This window comes from Bufo gargarizans, chromosome 1 (genome assembly GCF_014858855.1).
Source record: "Bufo gargarizans isolate SCDJY-AF-19 chromosome 1, ASM1485885v1, whole genome shotgun sequence".
In the NCBI taxonomy this organism is placed as follows: Eukaryota; Metazoa; Chordata; class Amphibia; order Anura; family Bufonidae; genus Bufo; species Bufo gargarizans.
In genome coordinates, this window is record NC_058080.1 from 259,713,983 (window position 1) to 259,736,040 (window position 22,058).

General features: G+C 44.0%; 1 protein-coding gene across 2 annotated transcripts in view; it reads right to left on the reverse strand.

Moving 5' to 3' along the window:
- The window catches only part of SMARCAD1 (SWI/SNF-related, matrix-associated actin-dependent regulator of chromatin, subfamily a, containing DEAD/H box 1), a 105,067-nt gene that overhangs the window by 78,180 nt on the left and 4,829 nt on the right, over positions 1-22,058 (reverse strand). The window contains exons 2-5 of one of the 2 annotated variants that reach the window (XM_044302707.1): positions 12,364-12,529; positions 11,781-11,853; positions 10,085-10,250; positions 5,583-5,649 (exon numbers count right to left, since the gene is read on the reverse strand). In XM_044302707.1, the coding sequence (XP_044158642.1) occupies positions 5,583-5,649; positions 10,085-10,250; positions 11,781-11,853; positions 12,364-12,487 (430 nt within the window). In that variant the 5' untranslated portion in view covers positions 12,488-12,529. Of the gene's footprint in view, positions 1-5,582; positions 5,650-10,084; positions 10,251-11,780; positions 11,944-12,363; positions 12,530-22,058 lie in introns of both variants that reach the window. The other variant, XM_044302698.1, reaches the window with a different exon arrangement.

The window sequence follows — 22,058 nt, forward strand, 5'->3', positions numbered from 1 at the left end:
AAGCTATTCCTCTTCATCCAACGATGAGGAAACCTCAAGAAGGCCCTCTAGGACCACAGCTGAGGCAGCAGCCCAGTGATTCCATATGGACCCCATCCACTGAGGATTATCAGACTAAGGGCTTGTTCACACGAACCTATGGGTTCCATTGCCGTTTTGCGGACCGCATATGTGGATCCACAATAAACAGACACCGTTCCGTGTGCATTCCGCATTACGGATGATGCGGACCTATTCACTTGAATGGATCCACAAATCCGGAGTGTTGTGGAACGGAAATCCATGGAAGCACTACGGAGTGCTTCTGTGGCTTTCCGTACTTCCGTTCCCCACAAAGATAGAACTTGTCCTATCTTTTTGAGGAATGGAGGGATACGGACCCATTCAAGCTGAATGGGTCTGGATCCGTCCCGGAGGACTCATGTTCTCCGTGCATTGCAGACCACAAATTGCAGCCCCAATGCACGGAACGGAACCCATACGTTCGTGTGAACAAGCCCTAAGGGCTCATGCACACGAACGCATTTTCTTTCTGTTTGTTCAGATTTTTTTGTGGCCCGTATGCGAATCATTCATTTCAATGGGTCCGCAAAAAAACAGAAGGTACTCAGTGTGCATTCCGTATTTCCGTTCCGCAAATAGAACATGTCCTATTATTGGCCGCATTACAGACAAGGATAGGACTGTTCTATTAGGGGCCAGCTGTTCCGTGTGCATTCTGTATTTTACGGACGTGAGCTGTACTTTTTGCGGACCGCAAAATACATACGGTCATGTGCATGAGCTCTCAGGGCTCATACACACAATAGTATTTTTGGTCCACATCCAATCCTTATTTTTTGCGGGTCAGTTGCGGACCCATTCACTTTAATGGGGCCACAAAAGATGTGGACAGCACACTGTGTGCTGTCCGCACCTGTATGTCCATTCCACATCCCTGCTAAAAAAAAAATAGAAAGTGTCCTATTCTTGTGCGTTTTACGGAAAAGTACAGGTCCTTCTCAAAAAAATTTGCATATTGTGATGAAGTTCATTATTTTCTGTAATGTACTGACATTAGACTTTCATATATTTTAGATTCATTACACACAACTGAAGTAGTTCAAGCCTTTTATTGTTTTAATATTGATGATTTTGGCATACAGCTCATGAAAACCCAAATTTCCTATCTAAAAAAATTAGCATATTTCATCCGACCAATAAAATAAAAGTGTTAACACAAAAAAAAGTCAACCTTCAAATAATTATGTTCAGTTATGCACTCAATACTTGGTCGGGAATCCTTTTGCAGAAATGACTGCTTCAATGCGGCGTGGCATGGAGACAATCAGCCTGTGGCACTGCTGAGGTGTTATGGAGGCCCAGGATGCTTCGATAGTGGCCTTAAGCTCATCCAGAGTGTTGGGTCTTGCGTCTCTCAACTTTCTCTTCCCAATATCCCACAGATTCTCTATGGGGGTCAGGTCAGGAGAGTTGGCAGGCCAATTGAGCACAGTAATACCATGGTCAGTAAACCATTTACCAGTGGTTTTGGCACTGTGAGCAGGTGCCAGGTCGTGCTGAAAAATTAAATCTTCATTTCCATAAAGCTTTTCAGCAGATGGAAGCATGAAGTGCTCCAAAATCTCCTGATGGCTAGCTGCATTGACCCTGCCCTTGATAAAACACAGTGGACCAACACCAGCAGCTGACATGGCACCCCAGACCATCACTGACTGTGGGTACTTGACACTGGACTTCAGGCATTTTGGCATTTCCCTCTCCCCAGTCTTCCTCCAGACTCTGGCACCTTGATTTCCGAATGACATGCAAAATTTGCTTTCATCCGAAAAAAGTACTTTGGACCACTGAGCAACAGTCCAGTGCTGCTTCTCTGTAGCCCAGGTCAGGCGCTTCTGCCGCTGTTTCTGGTTCAAAAGTGGCTTGACCTGGGGAATGCGGCACCTGTAGCCCATTTCCTGCACACGCCTGTACACGGTGGCTCTGGATGTTTCTACTCCAGACTCAGTCCACTGCTTCCGCAGGTCCCCCAAGGTCTGGAATCGGTCCTTCTCCACAATCTTCCTCAGGGTCCGGTCACCTCTTCTCGTTGTGCAGCGTTTTCTGCCACACTTTTTCCTTCCCACAGACTTCCCACTGAGGTGCCTTGATACAGCACTCTGGGAACAGCCTATTCCTTCAGAAATTTCTTTCTGTGTCTTACCCTCTTGCTTGAGGGTGTCAATGATGGCCTTCTGGACAGCAGTCAGGTCAGCAGTCTTACCCATGATTGCGGTTTTGAGTAATGAACCAGGCTGGGAGTTTTTAAAAGCCTCAGGAATCTTTTGCAGGTGTTTAGAGTTAATTAGTTGATTCAGATGATTAGGTTAATAGCTCGTTTAGAGAACCTTTTCATGAAATGCTAATTTTTTTAGATAGGAATTTTGGGTTTTCATGAGCTGTATGCCAAAATCATCAATATTAAAACAATAAAAGGCTTGAACTACTTCAGTTGTGTGTAATGCATCTAAAATATATGAAAGTCTAATGTTTATCAGTACATTACAGAAAATAATGAACTTTATCACAATATGCTAATCTTTTTGAGAAGGACCTGTATAGCACAGTTCTGTAGAGGGCAATGCAATTGCACCTAGAGGCTTTGTTCACTCTCTTGCATGCCGACCCCCACCACTTTGCCTGGCCAGGCCAGGCAATGAAGACTTAATCATACCTGGCTTTAAAGTCTCCTGAAATCTCGCACCTGCACGCTGGCTGCAGTGTTTGGTGCAGGCGCAGTACAGAGCCTATTGGCCGAGTCGTTTCTGTACTGTGCCAAACACTAAAGCCAATGTGCATGCACAAGACTTCAGGGCCAGTAGTGATTACGTCTTTACTGCCTGGCCCTGTCAAAGTGGTGGGGGGTGCAGCATGCAAGACAGTGAGTGGAACCTCTGGGTGCAACTAGGTGCAATTGCACTACTTTACTACTTTTGCGTGAGGGCTTGATTTTTGTGGGGCGACTTATAGTTTTCATTTGTAATGTTTTGGGGTATATAAAGTTTCTAATCGCATTTTATTCCGTTTTTTTTTTTTTTTTTCACAGTGAAAGCAAAGAAAATAATGCAATTCTGACACAGTTATTTTTTTTTGTGGCGATATCACAACTATGCCACCCACCTATTAAAGGGGGAGGCAGATACATGGTTAACTCTAAAACTGCATAGGTTTACCTGATTAAGGGGGCGCAAGTAATAACTGCAGTGTGTACAATCACAAGCTGTGGACTGCCCCCTTGGGGTCCATGGCCATGGTGGAGAGGCTGGAGTCTAGAAGAGACCTTTGTGCAACCCAAGTCCGTCGCACCAGCATCAAATGAAGCAGGGTCTATAAAGTACCCACCTGGACTTGTGAAGCTGTCTTGGGAGAGAAAACAGCGGCAAAAGGGACCATTGGACAATCAGCCTGCTATGCTGCAAAAGCAGCAGCCTCGATTAGTTCACAAGGCCACGGAGAGTCAGTGTGTGCCACACTTTCGATGCGAACCTGGTACAAGGGAAGGGGCTGCAAAACTCTCAGCTTTGTAAGTTTAAAAGGGTTTTCCAAATGTTTGACACTGATTTATTTTTTTTATACTTAAGAACTATCCGCAGGATAGGTCATCAGTATGTGGTTGGCACCGCAATTTCTTCCAGGGACAGTGATGTTAGATTTATCAGTTACATTGCGTCGGCACAGCTCATTCATGTTTAAATGGATGGGGCCGAGCTGTAAAACCCAGTACAGCTGCTATCTAGTGGACGATGCTCGATAAGCTGCAAGGAGGCCATAGTACTAACCTAAGCACCGCAGCCCTTTTCAAACATCTGATCAGCGGGGGTACCCTTCAAAGTACTCTGCCCTAAATCCAGCCAGGTCACTCTCTTCAGTGTTTTGGCCCATGATGAGGGAAGATAAGCAGGAATAAAGACTACTTTAAAGGCTATGTACACCTTTGGGGGGAATTTTTATTATTGCATTGTTCTTATTTTGAACTAAAAATAGTCATTTTTTCTGTACAGAGCTGACATGCTCTAGTTCTAGTAGCACCCTTTGAAGTGTTTATGACCTCTCAGTAGCTTAGAGAGAAGGTTTATTAGATGACCAGCAGAAAGTGAAAGTACCAGTCACACAGCTAGAAGAACAGTTAATGATTTTTAGCCAAAAATAAGTAACATGCAATCATAAAAAAAAATTACCTCCGAAGGTGTACATAGCCTTTAAAGGAAAGTTGACGCGTTCACTGGTGGGTTACAGCAGATTCTGTTGTCTGCCATACCTCCTTGTCTTCTGAAGGTAGGGAATGTGCAGCGGTTTTGATGACCAACTGGTTTCCCTCCACACTGCTAGCCCAACTTTTAGGTGACTTATTTTAGTCCACCATTTTGAGCAAGAAAATGCAATTTTTTTTTAAATTACATACTTCACTACAACACTCCCACTCATGAGTAACAGGTAGCTTCTGCTGCCTGTGTTCCCAGAAACGAAATAAAAAAATGTGCAGTGTCACTGAGGCCGGGTGTCAGCTGTGCGATACAGCCGGCAGCTGCCGTGTACATTTGTATTAAGGGGTTAATTATATTCATTGGTGGCGCAGTGGTCAACAGCCCCTCCCCTCCTCCTCAGTGCCATTTTCATTGGTGGCAGTGGCAGGTTCACAGCCCCTCCCCTCTCTTTTCATTGGTGGCAGTGGCAGCCGCATCACAGTGGGGAGGGAGGGACTCTCTTCCTTCTCCACTGTGCCGGCTCAGGAGAACATAGTGTGCACCGAGGGCAGCGCGTGCCATGTTCTCTAAAAGATACTAGGCTGCACAATAGCACAGCCTAGTATCGGAAAATAGTAAATCCCGGTATCTGAATGATTCGGGTGCAAAAAAAATAAAAATCAATTGGGTATTAAAAGGTTCAATAACCCGGTGCAACCCTACTTAATACAGCCTTTAACCCTTGATCACACACTAAAAATAATTTCAGTATGAGCAGCCCCTTCATATTTATGGCCAGAGCATTGGCACACTTGCCCTCAATGCTGAAAAATACAGGCAGATACTAATCAATTATCCAATACCATCAGTGAGGTGTCCGATTGGCTCAAAAACTATTCTGCAGCAGGACAATGACCTCAAACATACAATGTCATTAATATCTTCAGTGTAAAGATGAACAAGGAATCCTGGAAATGATATGGCTCCACAGAGCCTGATCTGAACATCAATTAGAATGTCTAGGATTACAGAAAGAGAAAGAAGGATTTGAGCAAGCCTACATCCACAGAAGATCTGAGGTTAGTTCTCCAAGAGGTTTGAAAGATCCTCCCTGCCAAGTTCCTTTTAAAAACTCTGTGCAAGTGTACCTAGAAGTGAAGGCAAAGGGAGGTCACACCAGATATGGATCTGAATGAGAGTTCTCTTTTGTCCATTCACTTTGCATTTTGTTAACTGATATAGGTCTGCAGCATTTTTTCCCCACTCGCCTAAAACTATTGCTCACTACTGTAACATAACCACCTGGCAATCAAAGAAATACAGCAAAACAGATATGGCGATTGATGTTCTAAAACATACCTTTCTCATCAAACTGAACCATGCCAGCAGCAACTGCATCCTCAAGCGTGTCCGTGGTATCAAGCAGCTAAAAGGGTGGAAAAATAAGTTAGTTTACAGATTGACTGTTATGTCTTATATGTTTTTCATATACATATTCTGCAATATGAAGTCATTTTTAGCATTTTCTCTGGCTGTTTTGGTGTTTCTTATGCACCGAGAGGTTACTTCAAAGTGAAGCAAGGATTTTCACAGCATCAGAATACATTATAGTCCTGACTGTAAATACTAAACCTCCCAGAATGTCGAACCCCAGAAAAAGGATTGAGCAGCAACGAATGACGGGAGATATCATCTAAGCCGTGAGAATTGTGAATTAAGCTCAGAACTGTGATAAAAGCTGTAATAAAAGGAATTATACGCTTCAGCAGAATCTTGGCCTACAATTATAATACTTCTCATAGGCAATAAATATGAAATTGATATTGTGTAAATGTCTTAGACTCAGGTGGTATCTCAGCAAATCGTTGCTAAAATTTCCTCTGAAAGTACTAAGGGTTATTTCAGTTAGATTAAGTTAGTCCCCCTATCCTGTGTGCCTTATTAGATCGGTGGGGTCCTACCGCTGGGGCCCCCACCGATCACGACAACGGGGAACCTATTCCCCCTTCAAGCCCCCTGAAATGAACGGCGTGGCGCCCCATGGTAGGACCCCACCAATCTAATAGTTATCCTCTCTCCTGTAAATTTCCCTTTAAAGGAAACCTGTCATCACTTTCTAATCCTATATATCTACTTACTCTTCTATAAATACTTTTTAATACAGTAATAAATGATATCAAAATCAATTCTGAACTATCAGTTCAGAGAAAAACCTAAAATAAATGTTTCCGCCATATATGTAAATGAACCTTAGATGAGTCCTGTCTCATCTGCTTCAGAGAGGAGTCCAGCGTTCTCTGACTGTGAAGATTAATTTTTGGGTGGAAATTGTTCTGTTCTTTGGCTTTCGTGGTCGTATCTTATTAGCTAAATCTGAATTATTAGGGGCCCGGTGATCAGGCATCCATCACCTATCTGTGGGTCAAGCCATTAAAGAGGGTTGGCCAGCTTTTTAAAAGTGATGGCATATCCATCACTATATGATCGACTGGAGTCCAACACCTTGCACCCCTGCCAATCAACTGTTTCATTGTAGTTCTACACAGCTCTACTGACTGTGCAGTGCACAGGGCTGGTTACAGCAGCACTGCTCCAATTCAATTCAGTGGGAGCAGTGCTGCAGTAACACTGAAAAAGCTGATCGGCCGGGGATGTGGAGTAGCCATTACTCATTGTTCAGATAGAAATTGCCTATACGGAGTATAGGTTATGACTTGTAAAAAGCTGCACAACTTGTTCAAAAGGGAGTCTGTCATTAGATTCACGCTGCCCAAACAACCAGCATAAAATACAGCAGGGTCTTTCTTGACAGAGAGAGAGGTTTTACTCTAAAACCTTGTGCTTTTCAGAGAAAATATAGGCCTGTATTAACTAATGTTGACCAATAGGAAGACAGATTGATCTTAAACTACATATACCACACTTACAAGGCCAAAGCCCAGGCAAGTATCGTGAACGAACTGAATGTTCTCGATATTTGTCCGACTGAGTGGGGGCGAGAGCCCCATTTACATGCAGGAATCATCAACCTTGTAAGGGAATGAGTGATCACTACAGCAATCCGTCATTCTCATAGAGCCATTGTTTCTCTGAGATCTGCTGCTGGCAGAGGATGATTTTATGTGCCATTTTGTCATCGGGTGATCAGTGCCAAATTTACATCGGCGAAAAATTGGGAACGAGCATTCGTATGAATATTTGTTCCAAATAATTGGTCTGAAAATCTGCCGAGCAAAAGTGCCTTTAGACCAGGAAGTCACAAGACGCACCCCTTATCACAGTGGCACAGGCTGTATGAACGATGTGGTGCTTCTTGATAGAACACTGCTAGCCCAACTTTTAGGTGACTTATTTTAGTCCACCATTTTGAGCAAGAAAATGCTATTTTTTTTTAAATTACATACTTCACTACAACACTCCCACTCATGAGCAAATAAACAGAATTGGGCAGCATAAAGTCATATTTTTGGCATAAATACATAAGTATGTCAAGGGCAAAAAATTTGAACACACTAGAATTCTGGCAGACTTCCTTTATTTGAATGTGGGCCATAATTTTATATTATTTTCTCCCTGCCCCGGCTCGATTGACGAGTTTCTCCCTGTTGAAGTACAAGTTGTAAAGACACAAGAGGGGAAAAAAGCCTGTATATGAAGTACAAGTTGAGCAGGCTGCACAGCAGACGCCTCTCCCTATTTCTGGCTAGAATGTAAACTGGAACACTGTAGCTCTGTCAAGAGGGTTTGGGCTGTGCGAAACTGATAGGATTCCCTTTAAATCACCACTTTTTCATGTACTAATTTTGCACATGTAAACACTTATAAGGTTGTGTAGTTTATGAAGATTAAGGCCCCCTGCACACGGCCGTGTTTCACAGCTGTGTGCGGGCCGTGGAACCGCGGCCTGGATCCCTCCTGAGAGCAGGAGCGCACGGCGTCACTGGTTGCTATGACCCCGTGCGCTCCCTGCTGCCGGCACAGTACAGTAATACACTGGTATAGATCATACCAATGTATTACTGTATTGCGGCGGCAGCAGGGAGCGCACGGCGTCATAGCAACCAGTGACGCCGTGCGCTCCTGCTCTCAGGAGGGATCCAGGCCGCGGTTCCACGGCCCGCACACTGCTGTGAAACACGGCCGTGTGCAGGGGGCCTTAGGCACAGGGTAAAGGAGTCTTAAAAAGAGGACTTTTACAAATGAAAAGTGGGCTCGCAAGATCTACCTTATCTCACAAGACCACCATGAGCCAAGTTAGGCCTCATGCACACAACTGTTGTGTGTTTTGCAGTCCGCAAATTGCGGATCCGCAAAACACGGACGTCAATTTGCGGAACTACACGGAGAGCTATTGATATAACTGCCTATTCTTGTCCGCAACACGGAGTGCTGTCCAAATCTTTTGCTGCCCCATCAAAGTGAATGGTTCCGCATCCAAGCCGCAAAAACTGCGGCTCTGATGTGGACTAGAACAACGGTCGTGTGCATGAGGCCTTACTCTGACGCTGCTCGCAATAATTGAACAGCAATCAGATTGATGCACACTCCACCTCAACTGAAGAGATGTGGTTGTTGTCGTCATCTTGCAAAACCACTAAAGTAGCATATAGGGTTCCATAACTAACAGGGACCATATCTCTATAACAGGGTGGGAAGGTGGGGAAGTGGGGGGTTGTAGGGCGATGGGCGGCGAGCCATCAATAATAAAAAATGGAATAGGCTAGTCACTTAGTTTTCATTTTCAATGGCTGGTCTTCTATAACCAATAAAATGTCTACAGTGAGTAAATTACAGCTTTTCATGTGGATAAAGCAATGCTTTTGACCATATTCTCATCAAGAGTTACAGCTCATGCATCCGCAGTGAAAACTGACCCATTAAAATCAGTGTGTTTATGGGCGGGCGCTTTTTTTTCTGATGCAAGATGGCTATGCCCATTCAAGCCAATAGGTCAGTGAAAAAAAAAAAAACAATCACAATGACGCAAAAAGAAAGAAGATCCGTTGTCACTAGTAGTTCATAGGAGAGGACGTGTCTTCAGGGAGGTTTTTTTTCACATACGTGAAAAATACATGAAAACCAGTGACATCAGTGCGTAAAAAAAAAACATGACTGATTTGAAGGAAGCACTGATGCAAACAGAAGAAAAACCAAGAGAAAAACATTTGAGATCTGCAATGCGCAAGTGCCGATGTTTTCATTGGTACTTGTGATGTGCAGATCTCAGCAGGTCTCCTGAGATCAATTGTGCAAGCTCTGATGCACTTTCGCTGGTGCAAGGGCGAGATTTCACAGCCAGGTAATCAGGCCATGAGGGGGACTAGTGACGGGAGAGAGGAGAAGTTGTGCTCTAAGGGGCTAGGCCAGCGCCTTGGTGCTCTGATACTTTCATTTTTACGCAAAATTATGTAATACTTATGCTGCAAAGAAGCATCTATTTGCAGCTATATAGGGCCTGGTTAATAGCAACTTAAAATCTGTTCTATACATCTATGCTGAATGTTTTTTTTTTTTTACTGCAGTGTGCACATGGATTTTTACAACCCTACTGAGGTGCATGGAACAGTAGCTGGTATTTCTGCAACAAATCCATCACTTTCAAAACATACCCTAAAATGTTGCAGGGCTTGGAATAGAAAAACCTACAGTAGAGCCCGCTCTGCACAACCTGTTGCTGCTCTTTTCAGAAAATGACCCACACTCGCTCATTGGTTAAGCCTGTTCCTGCAGCTCATCTCAACTGAAGTGAATGGGGCTGAGCTGCAATACCACAAATACCCGTGCACAGGGGTGGCACATGTTCTGAACGGAAACAGCAACATTGTAATTGTCAATGAATATGCATTAAGGATACAATTTACTTGTGATAACTCTTCACTGGTCCGCTGAGGGAAGATTTCCTTAAGTTTTTGCATTTTTTCATCTTTGGTTTCATTCTTTTTATGAGGTACATTTCTTGAAGTAGTCATTTTTGAAGGGGGATACTCGTCTTCAGAATCATCCGTGGGAGATTCAGAAAAACCATTCCTTAAAGAGAAAGCAACACATGAAAAACTAGCATCCATATGTTAGTCTTGCAGATCGCACCGTACATCAAGATACTGTAAGTAACTGTCCTATGCTGCGGCTTTCCATCATGTATCCTGAAAGTTTGAAGCATGTGTCAAGCTGTGCACTTCATATAAATACCTATGGTTAGCTTCTGCCTGCTACTTGGCAGGTTTTATACTGTCCCTATTAAAGGGTTTAGACATTTTATCATTATTTTCACAAATGTACAGGGGCAACACTATAAGCGGCTTACTAATATATTGTTCTTAGCATATCAGCGTCACCTCCATGTGAATTACAGTCTTCTCCACAACTATACGGTGCTCCGAGCTTAAACATGGCCACTGATGGGGGAGCACCTATCCCAACACATCCTTCAGCAGACTCCACAGAAATAAACAGCACACAGCAATGGGCATACACAAGTTTCCATTGCTATTCAACGTGTCAGGTCACATCGGCAGCCATGTTTAGGATGGGAGTGCAGTATTTCAGTGGAAAAGACTGCTAAACAAGAGTGAGGCATTCCTTATATTAGCACATCAGCACCTCTTCTATGTAGAAGTAGCTTATAGTGCAGTTTCCAGCACATTTTCTTATGGTATTCGGCTGGTTTCACACATACAAGCAGATTTACGAAGACATGCATTTCAGACGTCAGAGTCCAGTGGTGTAAGATGCACCAAATATTTGCGTTTCATGCCTACTAATAAACTTGGAGAATTGTGAACTATGCTGTCCTGGGTTTGCGCAAAAATTTGAGTTGCATTTGAAAAGTCAAAATCACACAGCTTGCAACTTTTTAAAGCCATTTTTATGGCGCAAGGGAGACGATATGTATGTGTAAAAGAACCCTCATGGCAGGGCTACATGGAGACTTTTATATACAGACTTATGTGGAAAGTTTCCTAAAACCTGTTGATGATTTACACTACTATACCATATTCACTGTGAATACCAATGCAGAAAATCATGTGGCAAAACTGCATTTGGATATGAACTACAGCAGATTTCATGGTCCCCCTTTCCCCTGCGCTGCATCACGCAGGGCAAGGGCTGTTTTGTTTACATTGACACACCGATAGCTGGAGGTTTACACCTAGCAGTGTTCCCAGTGAAGTCACCGGCACTAATGGGCAGTCTTTAGTGCTCTGCCTAGCATGCCCATCAGAAGCCCAGTATGTCACAGGATCTGAAGAAAAAGCCCTTCCCTTTGCAGAGCAAGGGGGAGCATAGGGGCTGAATGGGTGAAGAACGGGTTATATCCGGGTTCAGCTCTGAACTCAGACAACCTCTTTAAAAGGTTATCCAGGTTGTGCCGGTTTTATGATCCAAGCCTGGGGTTAGAACTCACAACGTATGGCTCTGTGGCAAGAGATTCACACTGACAGGCTAGGATAACTTGCCCAATGTATAGCATATGATCGCGGAATAAGGATAACCCCTCTAACATTTAAAATTCATTTGAAAAAAAATTGGAGGAATAAGCAGTGTTGCGTTTCTTACTCTTGTCGTGGGTGGACTTTGCTGTGCAAGGAACTGAAGCTTGGCTTGTTTTCCTGGTCTTCGTTTTCGGAATCTGAATCAAGGAAATTAATACCTTTATTTTCCTTAAACAAGGACACATTGTTTTTTCTCTTATATTCTGGGGTCTCTGGGATACTGGTAACTGCAAAAGATATACATCACATTAGTTATTGTAAGGCTACGTTCAGATCTGTGTTTGGAGCCTCCGCAGCAGAATCTGTTAAAAATGTCGGACAACATGCACCATGCTACGCTATTTTGTCCCGTAAAATGCGACCCTCCCTAACAGAAAGCCAAAGGATCCCATTAGAGTCAATGGGTTTCACCGGGCACCAATTGTCCAACAGAAGCAGCACCTGCTATTTTCCTAGTTCGTATCAAAGGACAGAACAGTGAAAATATATAGTGACAATGTAACCAGAGCCTTGGAGAAAGTTTCTTCCAAGACACACTGGCCCGTTTCCTAAGTATCAATGGTGGTAGACAATGATCTTATACGGTCTGTGTCAAAATTCTTCAACATGGAAACTAGCTAAAATCAAGAAGCAGTCAAATTTTTCACCTGCTTTGCCATCTAACTCAGACTTTGGAGTACTGGGTCGGCTTGAGCCTGCATTTTCATTTGAGACTTGGTCCACTTTTTTATTCTTGTCAAAACGGAAGCGGTCGAGGTTAAAGGTGCTCATATCTTCACAGCAGACATACACAACTGAACGATCTAGAAGAAACTGAAATATAAAGAGCAAGGTAAGTTATGTTAAAATACAAACCATTTATTTCAATTCATTTAAGCCCTTAAACCTAACAAGATAACGCAGATCCTGGCACAGTTTAACCTCTCAGATATCTATGTGGTTAAACAGAAGGGGAGGGGGGCTCCATAGTAACCACATCTGCCCTCCCGTAATCCAATCGCTTAACAATGGCCACCAGGTCTGATATATATTTAAAAAAAACTTTGAAAGAAAAAAATGAATATAACAAATTTTTGTGTTTGTAAACTTTTTTTAAACTGTAAAATTTAATGATAAACAATTTCAACAATATAAATAAATACAAAAATATCCCTCTCAATGCACCATGATAACACATATGGATGATGGTAAGGTGCTCCAGCATTAAAGGGGTATTCCAGTACAATAATTTTAAACAAAAGTGGGGTCAGAGGGGGCAAAAATAACAAATAGTGATACGTGATTACTCCGGTCCTCACGCCCTGGAGTGCCTGCCCAGCCAATCACAGGCTGAGGAGGGTCACCATGTGGCGTTATCGGATGAGCAGACAGTCCAGGTAGTCTCTGGCGTGTCAAGCACAAGAACAGAAAATGGAGGAGTGGGGTTAAGAGCTGCAGTGGTTGGGGATCGGTAAGGTATGTGAAGTTGAGCCTTCTCCGAGTCCATTTCAATTTACAATTATTGCACCAGAATAACCCTTTAATGAGCAGAGCAAAATGTAATTTTTTGGAATGCACAAAATCTGTTCCATTCACATGACAGGCAAAACACTGATATCGGCCCTGTGCATTTTGCAGAACAGTACATTCCTATCCTTGTCCGTAATGCGGACAAAAATAGGACATGTTCTATTTTTTTGGCAGAACGGACATGCGGACATGGAACGCACATGGAGTCATTTCATTTTTTGCGGCCCAGTTGAAGTGGACACAGAAAAAAAACACGTTGTTTGTGTGCATAAGCCCTTAGTCTCCGAATAATCACCCAAAGAATGTTCAAGAAAGGAACAAAACTAGAAAGGGATTATTTTTAGTGTGACGTAACATGTATTTTCCCAACAAGAATGTATTAATACATGAGCACCTGACCCATAGAAAACCCCTTCAGTCTGTGTTCCCAGACTACCTCTTGAAGCTCATCAAGAGAATGCCAAGAGTGTGCAAAGCAGTAATCAAAGCAAAAGGTGGCTACTTTGAAGAACCTAGAATATGACATTTTCAGTTGTTTCACACTTTTTTGTTATGTATATAATTCCACATGTGTTAATTGATAGTTTTGATGCCTTCAGTATGAATCTACAATTTTCATAGTCATGAAAATAAAGAAAACTCTTTGAATCAGAAGGTGTGTCCAAACTGTGTGTGTGTGTGTGTGTGTGTGTGTGTGTGTGTATATATGTGTGTGTGTGTATATGTGTGTGTGTGTGTGTGTGTGTATATGTGTGTATATGTGTGTGTGTATATATGTGTGTGTGTGTGTGTGTGTGTGTGTGTGTGTGTGTGTGTGTATATATATATATGTGTGTGTATATATATATGTGTGTGTATATATATATATATGTGTGTGTATATATATATATATGTGTATATATATATATATATATATATATATATATATATATATATATATATATATATATATGTGTGTGTGTGTGTGTGTGTGTGTGTGTGTGTGTGTGTGTGTGTGTGTGTGTGTGTGTATATATATATATATATTATATAAAAATAAATAAATGGCCTGCACAATATATTGCCAAAGCAATTGCAATTAATCGCCATATCGCAATCGCCAATAGGCCGACCCAAAAATGCTGCAATTATATTACCATATTTTTCGCTTTATAAGACAAACTCTTCCCCACCCCCCCAAAAGTGGGGGGAAAATGGCAGTGCGCCTTATAAAGCGATGGTTGACTTTTTACGTGGTTGACACGGATGTATCACTGGCCGCTATGCTGCACAGCGATACATCAGTTACAGTGCGGGGAGGGAGGAGGTGCTGGAGGCAAGTCGTTATTTTAATGAACATATGTTCTTCTATTTATCTGTTCTGTGCAATGCTATTAGGAAAATGGCAAGTTTTGTATGTTGTACTTTTGCAGTAATGCAAATATGTTATTTAATTTAGTAAAAGATGTTTTATTTTGAAAAACACTGTGCATTTCAGTTCTTGAGTTAAGCATAACTACATTTCAGCATTATCAGTAATTTCTCTGTGCTTTTGCCTTGAAAATTCAAGCAAATAGACCTCTAGCACAATTCCCTTAAAATATCGCATCGCATACCGTTATCGCAATTTTTAGGGCCCTAATCGCAATCGCACAAAATTCCCATATCGTGCAGCCCTAATATAGGACTGCACTCCGAAATAGTGGTGAAAGCAAAAGAGTTTTATTCACCCATAATGTGGCAAGATTTGCCACATTATGGGTGAATAAAACTCTTTTGCTTTCACCACTATTTCGGAGTGCAGTCCTACTTTTTCTGCGTATACTATTGGGGATTGCCGTTACCCCACCTTGGACGCTGCACCCACACCTTGGCTGGTGCTCTCGCTGGACGTATATACGTGTGCGCGTGTATATACGTGTGCGCGTGTATATACACTCACCTAAAGAATTATTAGGAACACCATACTAATGCGGTGTTGGACCCCCTTTTGCCTTCAGAACTGCCTTATTTCTACGTGGCATTGATTCAACAAGGTGCTGATAGCATTCTTTAGAAATGTTGGCCCATATTGATAGGATAGCATCTTGCAGTTGATGGAGATTTGAGAGATGCACATCCAGGGCACGAAGCTCCTGTTCCACCACATCCCAAAGATGCTCTATTGGGTTGAGATCTGGTGACTGTGGGGGCCATTTTAGTACAGTGAACTCATTGTCATGTTCAAGAAACCATTTTTTCAGTCTTCAACAGCCCAATTGTGTTGCGCTTGTGCAAATTGTAGCCTCTTTTTCCTATTTGTAGTGGAGATGAGTGGTACCCGGTGGGGTCTTCTGCTGTTGTAGCCCATCCGCCTCAAGGTTGTGCGTGTTGTGGCTTCACAAATGCTTTGCTGCATACCTCGGTTGTAACGAGTGGTTATTTCAGTCAACGTTGCTCTTCTATCAGCTTGAATCAGTCGGCCCATTCTCCTCTGACCTCCAGCATCAACAAGGCATTTTTGCCCACAGGACTGCCGCATACTGGATGTTTTTCCCTTTTCACACCATTCTTTGTAAACCCTAGAAATGGTTGTGCGTGAAAATCCCAGTAACTGAGCAGATTGTGAAATACTCAGACCGGCCCGTCTGGCACCAACAACCATGCCACGCTCAAAATTGCTTAAATCACCTTTTTTTCCCATTCTGACATTCAGTTTGCAGTTCAGGAGATTGTCTTGACCAGGACCACAACCCTACATGCATTGAAGCAACTGCCATGTGATTGGTTGACTAGATAATCGCATTAAAGAGAAATAGAACAGGTGTTCCTAATAATTCTTTAGGTGAGTGTATGTGTGTGCGTATATATATATATAAAACGAGGCAGCACTTCCAGCTTTGGTGAACGGGTGAAGACCCCAAACTTTAATCCAAGCCGTGTGTGTGTGTGTGTGTGTATATATATATATATATATATATATATATATATATATATATATATATATATATATATATATATATATATATATATATATATATATATCTGCTCTCAAGAGTCTTACTACATATTTTCAAAAGGTACCGGTAATTCTCAGTTGGCCCTTCTTGTTACTAAGGAGGACTCTGCATAGCCCTCTTTCACACATGCGTTGTCCGGATCCGGCGTGTACTCCACTTGCCGGAATTACACGCCGGATCCGGAAAAAACGCAAGTGTACTGAAAGCATTTCTATGGCAGCCAGGACGCTATTAAAGTCCTGGTTGCCATAGTAGGAGCAGGGAGCTGGGAAGCGGTATACTTACAGTCCGCGCGGCTCCCGGGGCGCTCCAGAGTGACGTCAGAGCGCCCTATGCGCATGGATGACGTGCCATGCGATCACGTCATCCATGCGCGTGGGGCGCCCTGACGTCACTCTGGAGCGCCCCGGGAGCCGCACGGATGGTAAGTATGCTGCTCCCCCGCTCCCCACTACACTTTACCATGGCTGCCAGGACTTTAGCGTCCCGGCAGCCATGGTAACCACTCTAAAAAAGCTAAACGTTGGATCCGGCAATGGGCCGAAACGACGTTTAGCTTAAGGCCGGATCCGAATCAATGCCTTTCAATGGGGATTCATTCCGGATCCGGCCTTGCGGCAAGTGTTCAGGATTTTTGGCCGGACTTTTGTACCATCATAAATATCTTGAAAGAAAGAAAATAACACAACTAAGGCCTCTTTCACACTTGCGTTGTTAGGATCCGGCGTGCACTTCCGTTGCCGTAACACCGCAAGTGAACTGAAAGCATTTGAAGACTGATCAGTCTTCAAAATGCGTTCAGTGTTACTATGGCAGCCAGGACGCTATTAAAGTCCTGGTTGCCATAGTAGTAGTGGGGAGTGGGGGAGCAGTATACTATACAGTCCGTGCGGCTCCCGGGGCGCTCCAGAATGACGTCAGAGCGCCCCATGCGCATGGATGACGCGCCCTGACGTCACTCTGAAGCGCCCGGGAGCCGCACGGACGGCAAGTATACTTTAGCGTCCCGGCAGCCATGGTAACCATTCAGAAAAAGCTAAACGTCGGATCGGGTAATGCGCCGAAACGACGTTTCAATGGGCATTAATTCCGGATCCGGTCTTGCGGCAAGTGTTCAGGATATTTGGCCGGAGCAAAAAGCGCAGCATGCTGCGGTATTTTCTCAGGCCAACAAACGTTCCGATCCTGAACTGAAGACATCCTGATGCATCCTGAACAGATTTCTCTCCATTCAGAATGCATTGGGATAATCCTTATCAGGATTTTTCCGGCATAGAGCCCCGACGACGGAGTTCTATGCCGGATAGGAAATACGAAAGTGTGAAAGAGCCCTAAGGCTACTTTCACACTTGCGTTTTTCTTTTCCGGCATAGAGTTCCGTCACAGGGGCTCTATACCGGAAAAGAACTTATCAGGCATATCCCCATGCATTCTGAATGGAGAGCAATCCATTCAGTTTGCATCAGGATGTCTTCAGTTCAGTCGTTTTGACTGATCAGGCAAAAGATAAAACCGTAGCATGCTACGGTTTTATCTCCAGCGAAAAATACTGAAGACATGCCTGAATGCCGGATCAGGCATTTTTTCCCATAGGAATGTATTAGTGCCGGATCCGGCATTCAAAATACCGGAATGCCGGATCCGTCCTTCCAGCCTGCGCATGCGCAGACCGGTAAAAATGTGAAAAAAATATACAAGACGGATCCGTCTGTCCGCATGACAAGCGGAGAGACGGATCCGTCCTTGCAATGCATTTGCGAGACTGATCCGTATCCGTCTCACAAATGCTTTCAGTCAGCGGCAGATCGGCGGATCCGGCGGGCAGTTCTGGCGACGGAACTGCCGGCCGGATCACACTGCCGCAAGTGTGAAAGTAGCCTAAGCCAGTTCTACTTTACACCAGTTTGATAAATGACCCCCTATATCCATATTTTATGGATCCAGATTTGCGAACCACAAAAACAGATGTGGTTATGTTCATGAGGCTTTCAAGGCCCATTTCATAGAAGCCATAGAGAATAGATTGTGTCAGGATCTGTTCAAGGAAAAAACTGATGGTTTTGCATGCAACTTGAATCCGTTTTGCCTGTAACTCTGTTCAATGTTGGCTTTTTTTTCCATGCGGATGCAATCAGTTTATGCAGGGGGTGTGGAAATCGTATCGTCCGGGACATGCAGTTCCAGGCTACGGGCAGGTAGTTTGTTCAGTAGCTTAGCCCTGCTGCAGGCAAGTAGCAAGGCTGAGATGACTTTGTTTACCGGATAGTGGATCGGCGCCGAGCGGTGGTGACCGAGCAGTGGGCGTAGAGCAGTGACGCAGCCGCGGTGACAGAGAGGGAGGGGGCGTGGTGTAGTGACAGCGTGGTGAATTAGAAATGACAGAGTTGGAGGGGGTGGAGCAATGAGAGGTTCTGTCACGTCTCCGGCTCGGGGGGAGGCGCAGCGACAGAGCCATTACAGAGCCAGGGGCATTGATAGAACTCTGCCAGCATCTCTCAGAGGACCCCCTTTCTGCAGGTGTTGTTAAACTGGGGAGGTGAGGGGGGTCCTTTCCATGCCACATCAGCAGCTAATTTGCCTAAACCACCTAGAGGTACGGGTAGTAATGTGCTAGGAGCAAGAGTGTGCCCTAAACTAAATTGCTGTGATCACATTAAGGCTTCGTTCACACCAGGCAGTGCGTTCCGGACCGATTCTGTCCAGAATGCACTGCACCGCATTGCGGCCGGCTAACTATATTGTGGGGCAGGAGGGGGCGTAGTGGTCTGTTGAAGTGATTGGCACCATAACCATGACCAACGGCTGCAATGCGATCGGCTGCACAGGATCGCAAGGCACATTATGCCTTGCGGTCCAGTCCAAGCAGCATTGTAACCAGACCTCAGGCATAATTGTGCCTTGCGATCCCGTGCATCAGATCGCCTGTGGCTGTGGCTACGGTGCCATTCACTTCAATGGATCGTCACACCCCCTCCTGCCCCACAACATAGTGAGCCGGCCGCAATGTAGTGCATTCTGGACAGAATCCTCTGGTGTGAACGAGGACTAAACTTAGAGTCATTTCACACCACAAAGACTGGAACGCAAGCCAGCCACCTCCGTGCATAACGAAGCGTGGCGGTGCATTGAAATATGGTTTTGATTTAAAATAATTTTTTGTGCCAGGACAAATAGATTGCCATGAGGGACAAGTAGATCGAGCCCCCGCTTTAGTCCTTCGCCAATAATTGAGATATACACTCAATATCTCCTAGCAACCATCAGTGAAAAAAGCATTGCATCCAGATGCCGTCCATTTTCACGCGAGCCCCTTTCACTTCTATGGGGCCAGGCCTGCATGATAAGCTCACAATATAGAAATGATGCCAGAAAAACGTGCGCACAGACCAGGGTGGATAAAAATCTATGATTTTTTATTTATTTTTTATCCGATTATTATTTTTTTATATAAAATGCTTTTTGAGGAAAATATATAGATTTAGGAAAACTAGATGAATGGTCAAAAATCTGGCAACTAAAATGTAATGTTGATAAGTGCAAGATAAAGCACCTGGGGCGTAAAAACCCAAGAGCAGAATATAAAATCAGTGATAAAGTCCTAACCTCAGTATCTGAGGAAAGGGATTAGGGGTCATTATTTCAGAAGACTTAAAGGTAGGCAGACAATGTCATAGAGCAGCAGGAAATGCTAGCAGAATGCTTGGGTGTATAGGGACAGGCATTACCAGTAGAAAGAGGGAGGTGCTCATGCCGCTCTACAGAGCACTAGTGAGACCTCACTTGGAGTATTGTGCTCAGTACTGGAGACCATATCTCCAGAAGGATATTGTTACTTTGGAGAGAGTTCAGAGAAGAGCTACTAAACTAGTACATGGATTGCAGGATAAAACTTACCAGGAAAGATTAAAGGACCTTAACATGTATAGCTTGGAAGAAAGACGAGACAGAGGGGATATGATAGAAACTTTTAAATACATAAAGGGAATCAACAAGGTAAAAGAGGAGAGAATATTTAAAAGAAGAAAAACTGCTACAAGAGGACATAGTTTTAAATTAGAGGGGCAAAGGTGTAAAAGTAATATCAGGAAGTATTACTTTACTGAGAGAGTAGTGGATGCATGGAATAGCCTTCCTGCAGAAGTGGTAGCTGCAAATACAGTGGAGGAGTTTAAGCATGCATGGGATAGGCATAAGGCCATCCTTCATATAAGATAGGGCTAGGGGCTATCCATAGTATTCAGTATATTGGGCAGACTAGATGGGCCAAATGGTTCTTAGCTGCCGACACATGTCATGCTCTTCCAGAGGTTTTTGTCAGATTATTGGGCAGTTTCTTTGCCTACAAGATATTATCACAGATGCTTGGTTTACTTTTGCAGTTCTCAAAACTGAATTTGACTCAGCAGAGATCACATGCCTCTTCACAGCAAAAATGTAATAACGTGAACAGAGTTGAGAAAAAGACCTTAATCCTAACTTCTACAAACCTATGAATGCAGAATCAACCTAATCAAACTAATATGAAAAGTCGTTATTCTCAAAATCTTCATCTACTTGCATATTATAAGTTATACCAGCAAGAATTAGTCTTTATGTAGAAAACTATGATTTAAATCAAATCCACCCTGGCATAGACCCACGGAAACAAATGGGTTCACTACACATCGCATCCAGACTGAAAACTCGTTCATGTGCAACACGGGCACAGCCGACCCACTGTCGTGTGAATGTGGACATAAGAAGGCACTGCGCCTCTACCAACATTATGCATGACCCGGGCATGCCCAGAAGTAACTAATACACCAGGAACTGCGGCAACAACAGGACAGTAGAAAGCATGAGCGGCAGAGTAACAGACTGTCCTCATCTCCATTGTTTTATCCAAGAGACTGCGCTCTATGATAAAGTGCAGCATCAAATGGAGGATAAATTGCATTATTTGATAAGTGAGTACAATACTCGTGCCGACGTATTGATACTATCAGAGATTGCAATAGGTCATAGAGGCCTTTTTTTTTCAATTGGACCACACTAGCATCCGCTAGTGTGAAACAGCCCTAAGGAGCTTTGTTATTGATAAGGACTAAGGCGGCTGCTGATTGGTTGATTTCGATCCTCGCTGCTCCGTCTTCTGAAGACCGGTCATTTATCACTGATGTCGCTGTCCCTTATAGCACCAGGGGCGGCTGCTACCCCGTTTTGCTGTTGATATGCCCCGCTTCCAGCTGACCAGGCTTGGAAATCACGGGTTGGAGCCTCAGACTGGTCGCCATAGAGTTGCCATGTTCTGTGGGCTCTGTACCCCGTCCGTTACACTGTAAGTGTCTTGGACATCTCATCTCAGGGCATTAGACTTGGTGTATAGGGAGTGGCCCAGGCTATGTCAGACATGGGAGACCCGCAGTCAACAGCCCATCCTCCCTGCGTATTGACCCTACAGATGCCCTGTAAACCCATGTACTGTGCCACACTAAACCTAAATAGTATTACTGTGTCACCCCGACCATGCAGAGCACTCTGTGCCACCCTGATCTGCAGTGCCCTCTGTCCTGCCCTAAGCCTACATAGCAGCATACTGTGCCACCCTAAGCCTACATAGCATCACACTGTGCCACTCTGATCTGCAGTGCCCTCTATGCTACCCAACGTCTACACAGCACCACTGTGCCACCCTGACCCTGCAGCCTCCTCTGTGCTACCCTACGTCTACACAGCATCACACTGTGCCACCCTGACCCTGCAGCCTCCTCTGTGCTACCCTACATCTACACAGCATCACATTGTGCCACCCTGCCCCTGCAGCCTCCACTGTGCTACCCTAAGCCTACATAGCACCATACTGTGCCACCCTGCCC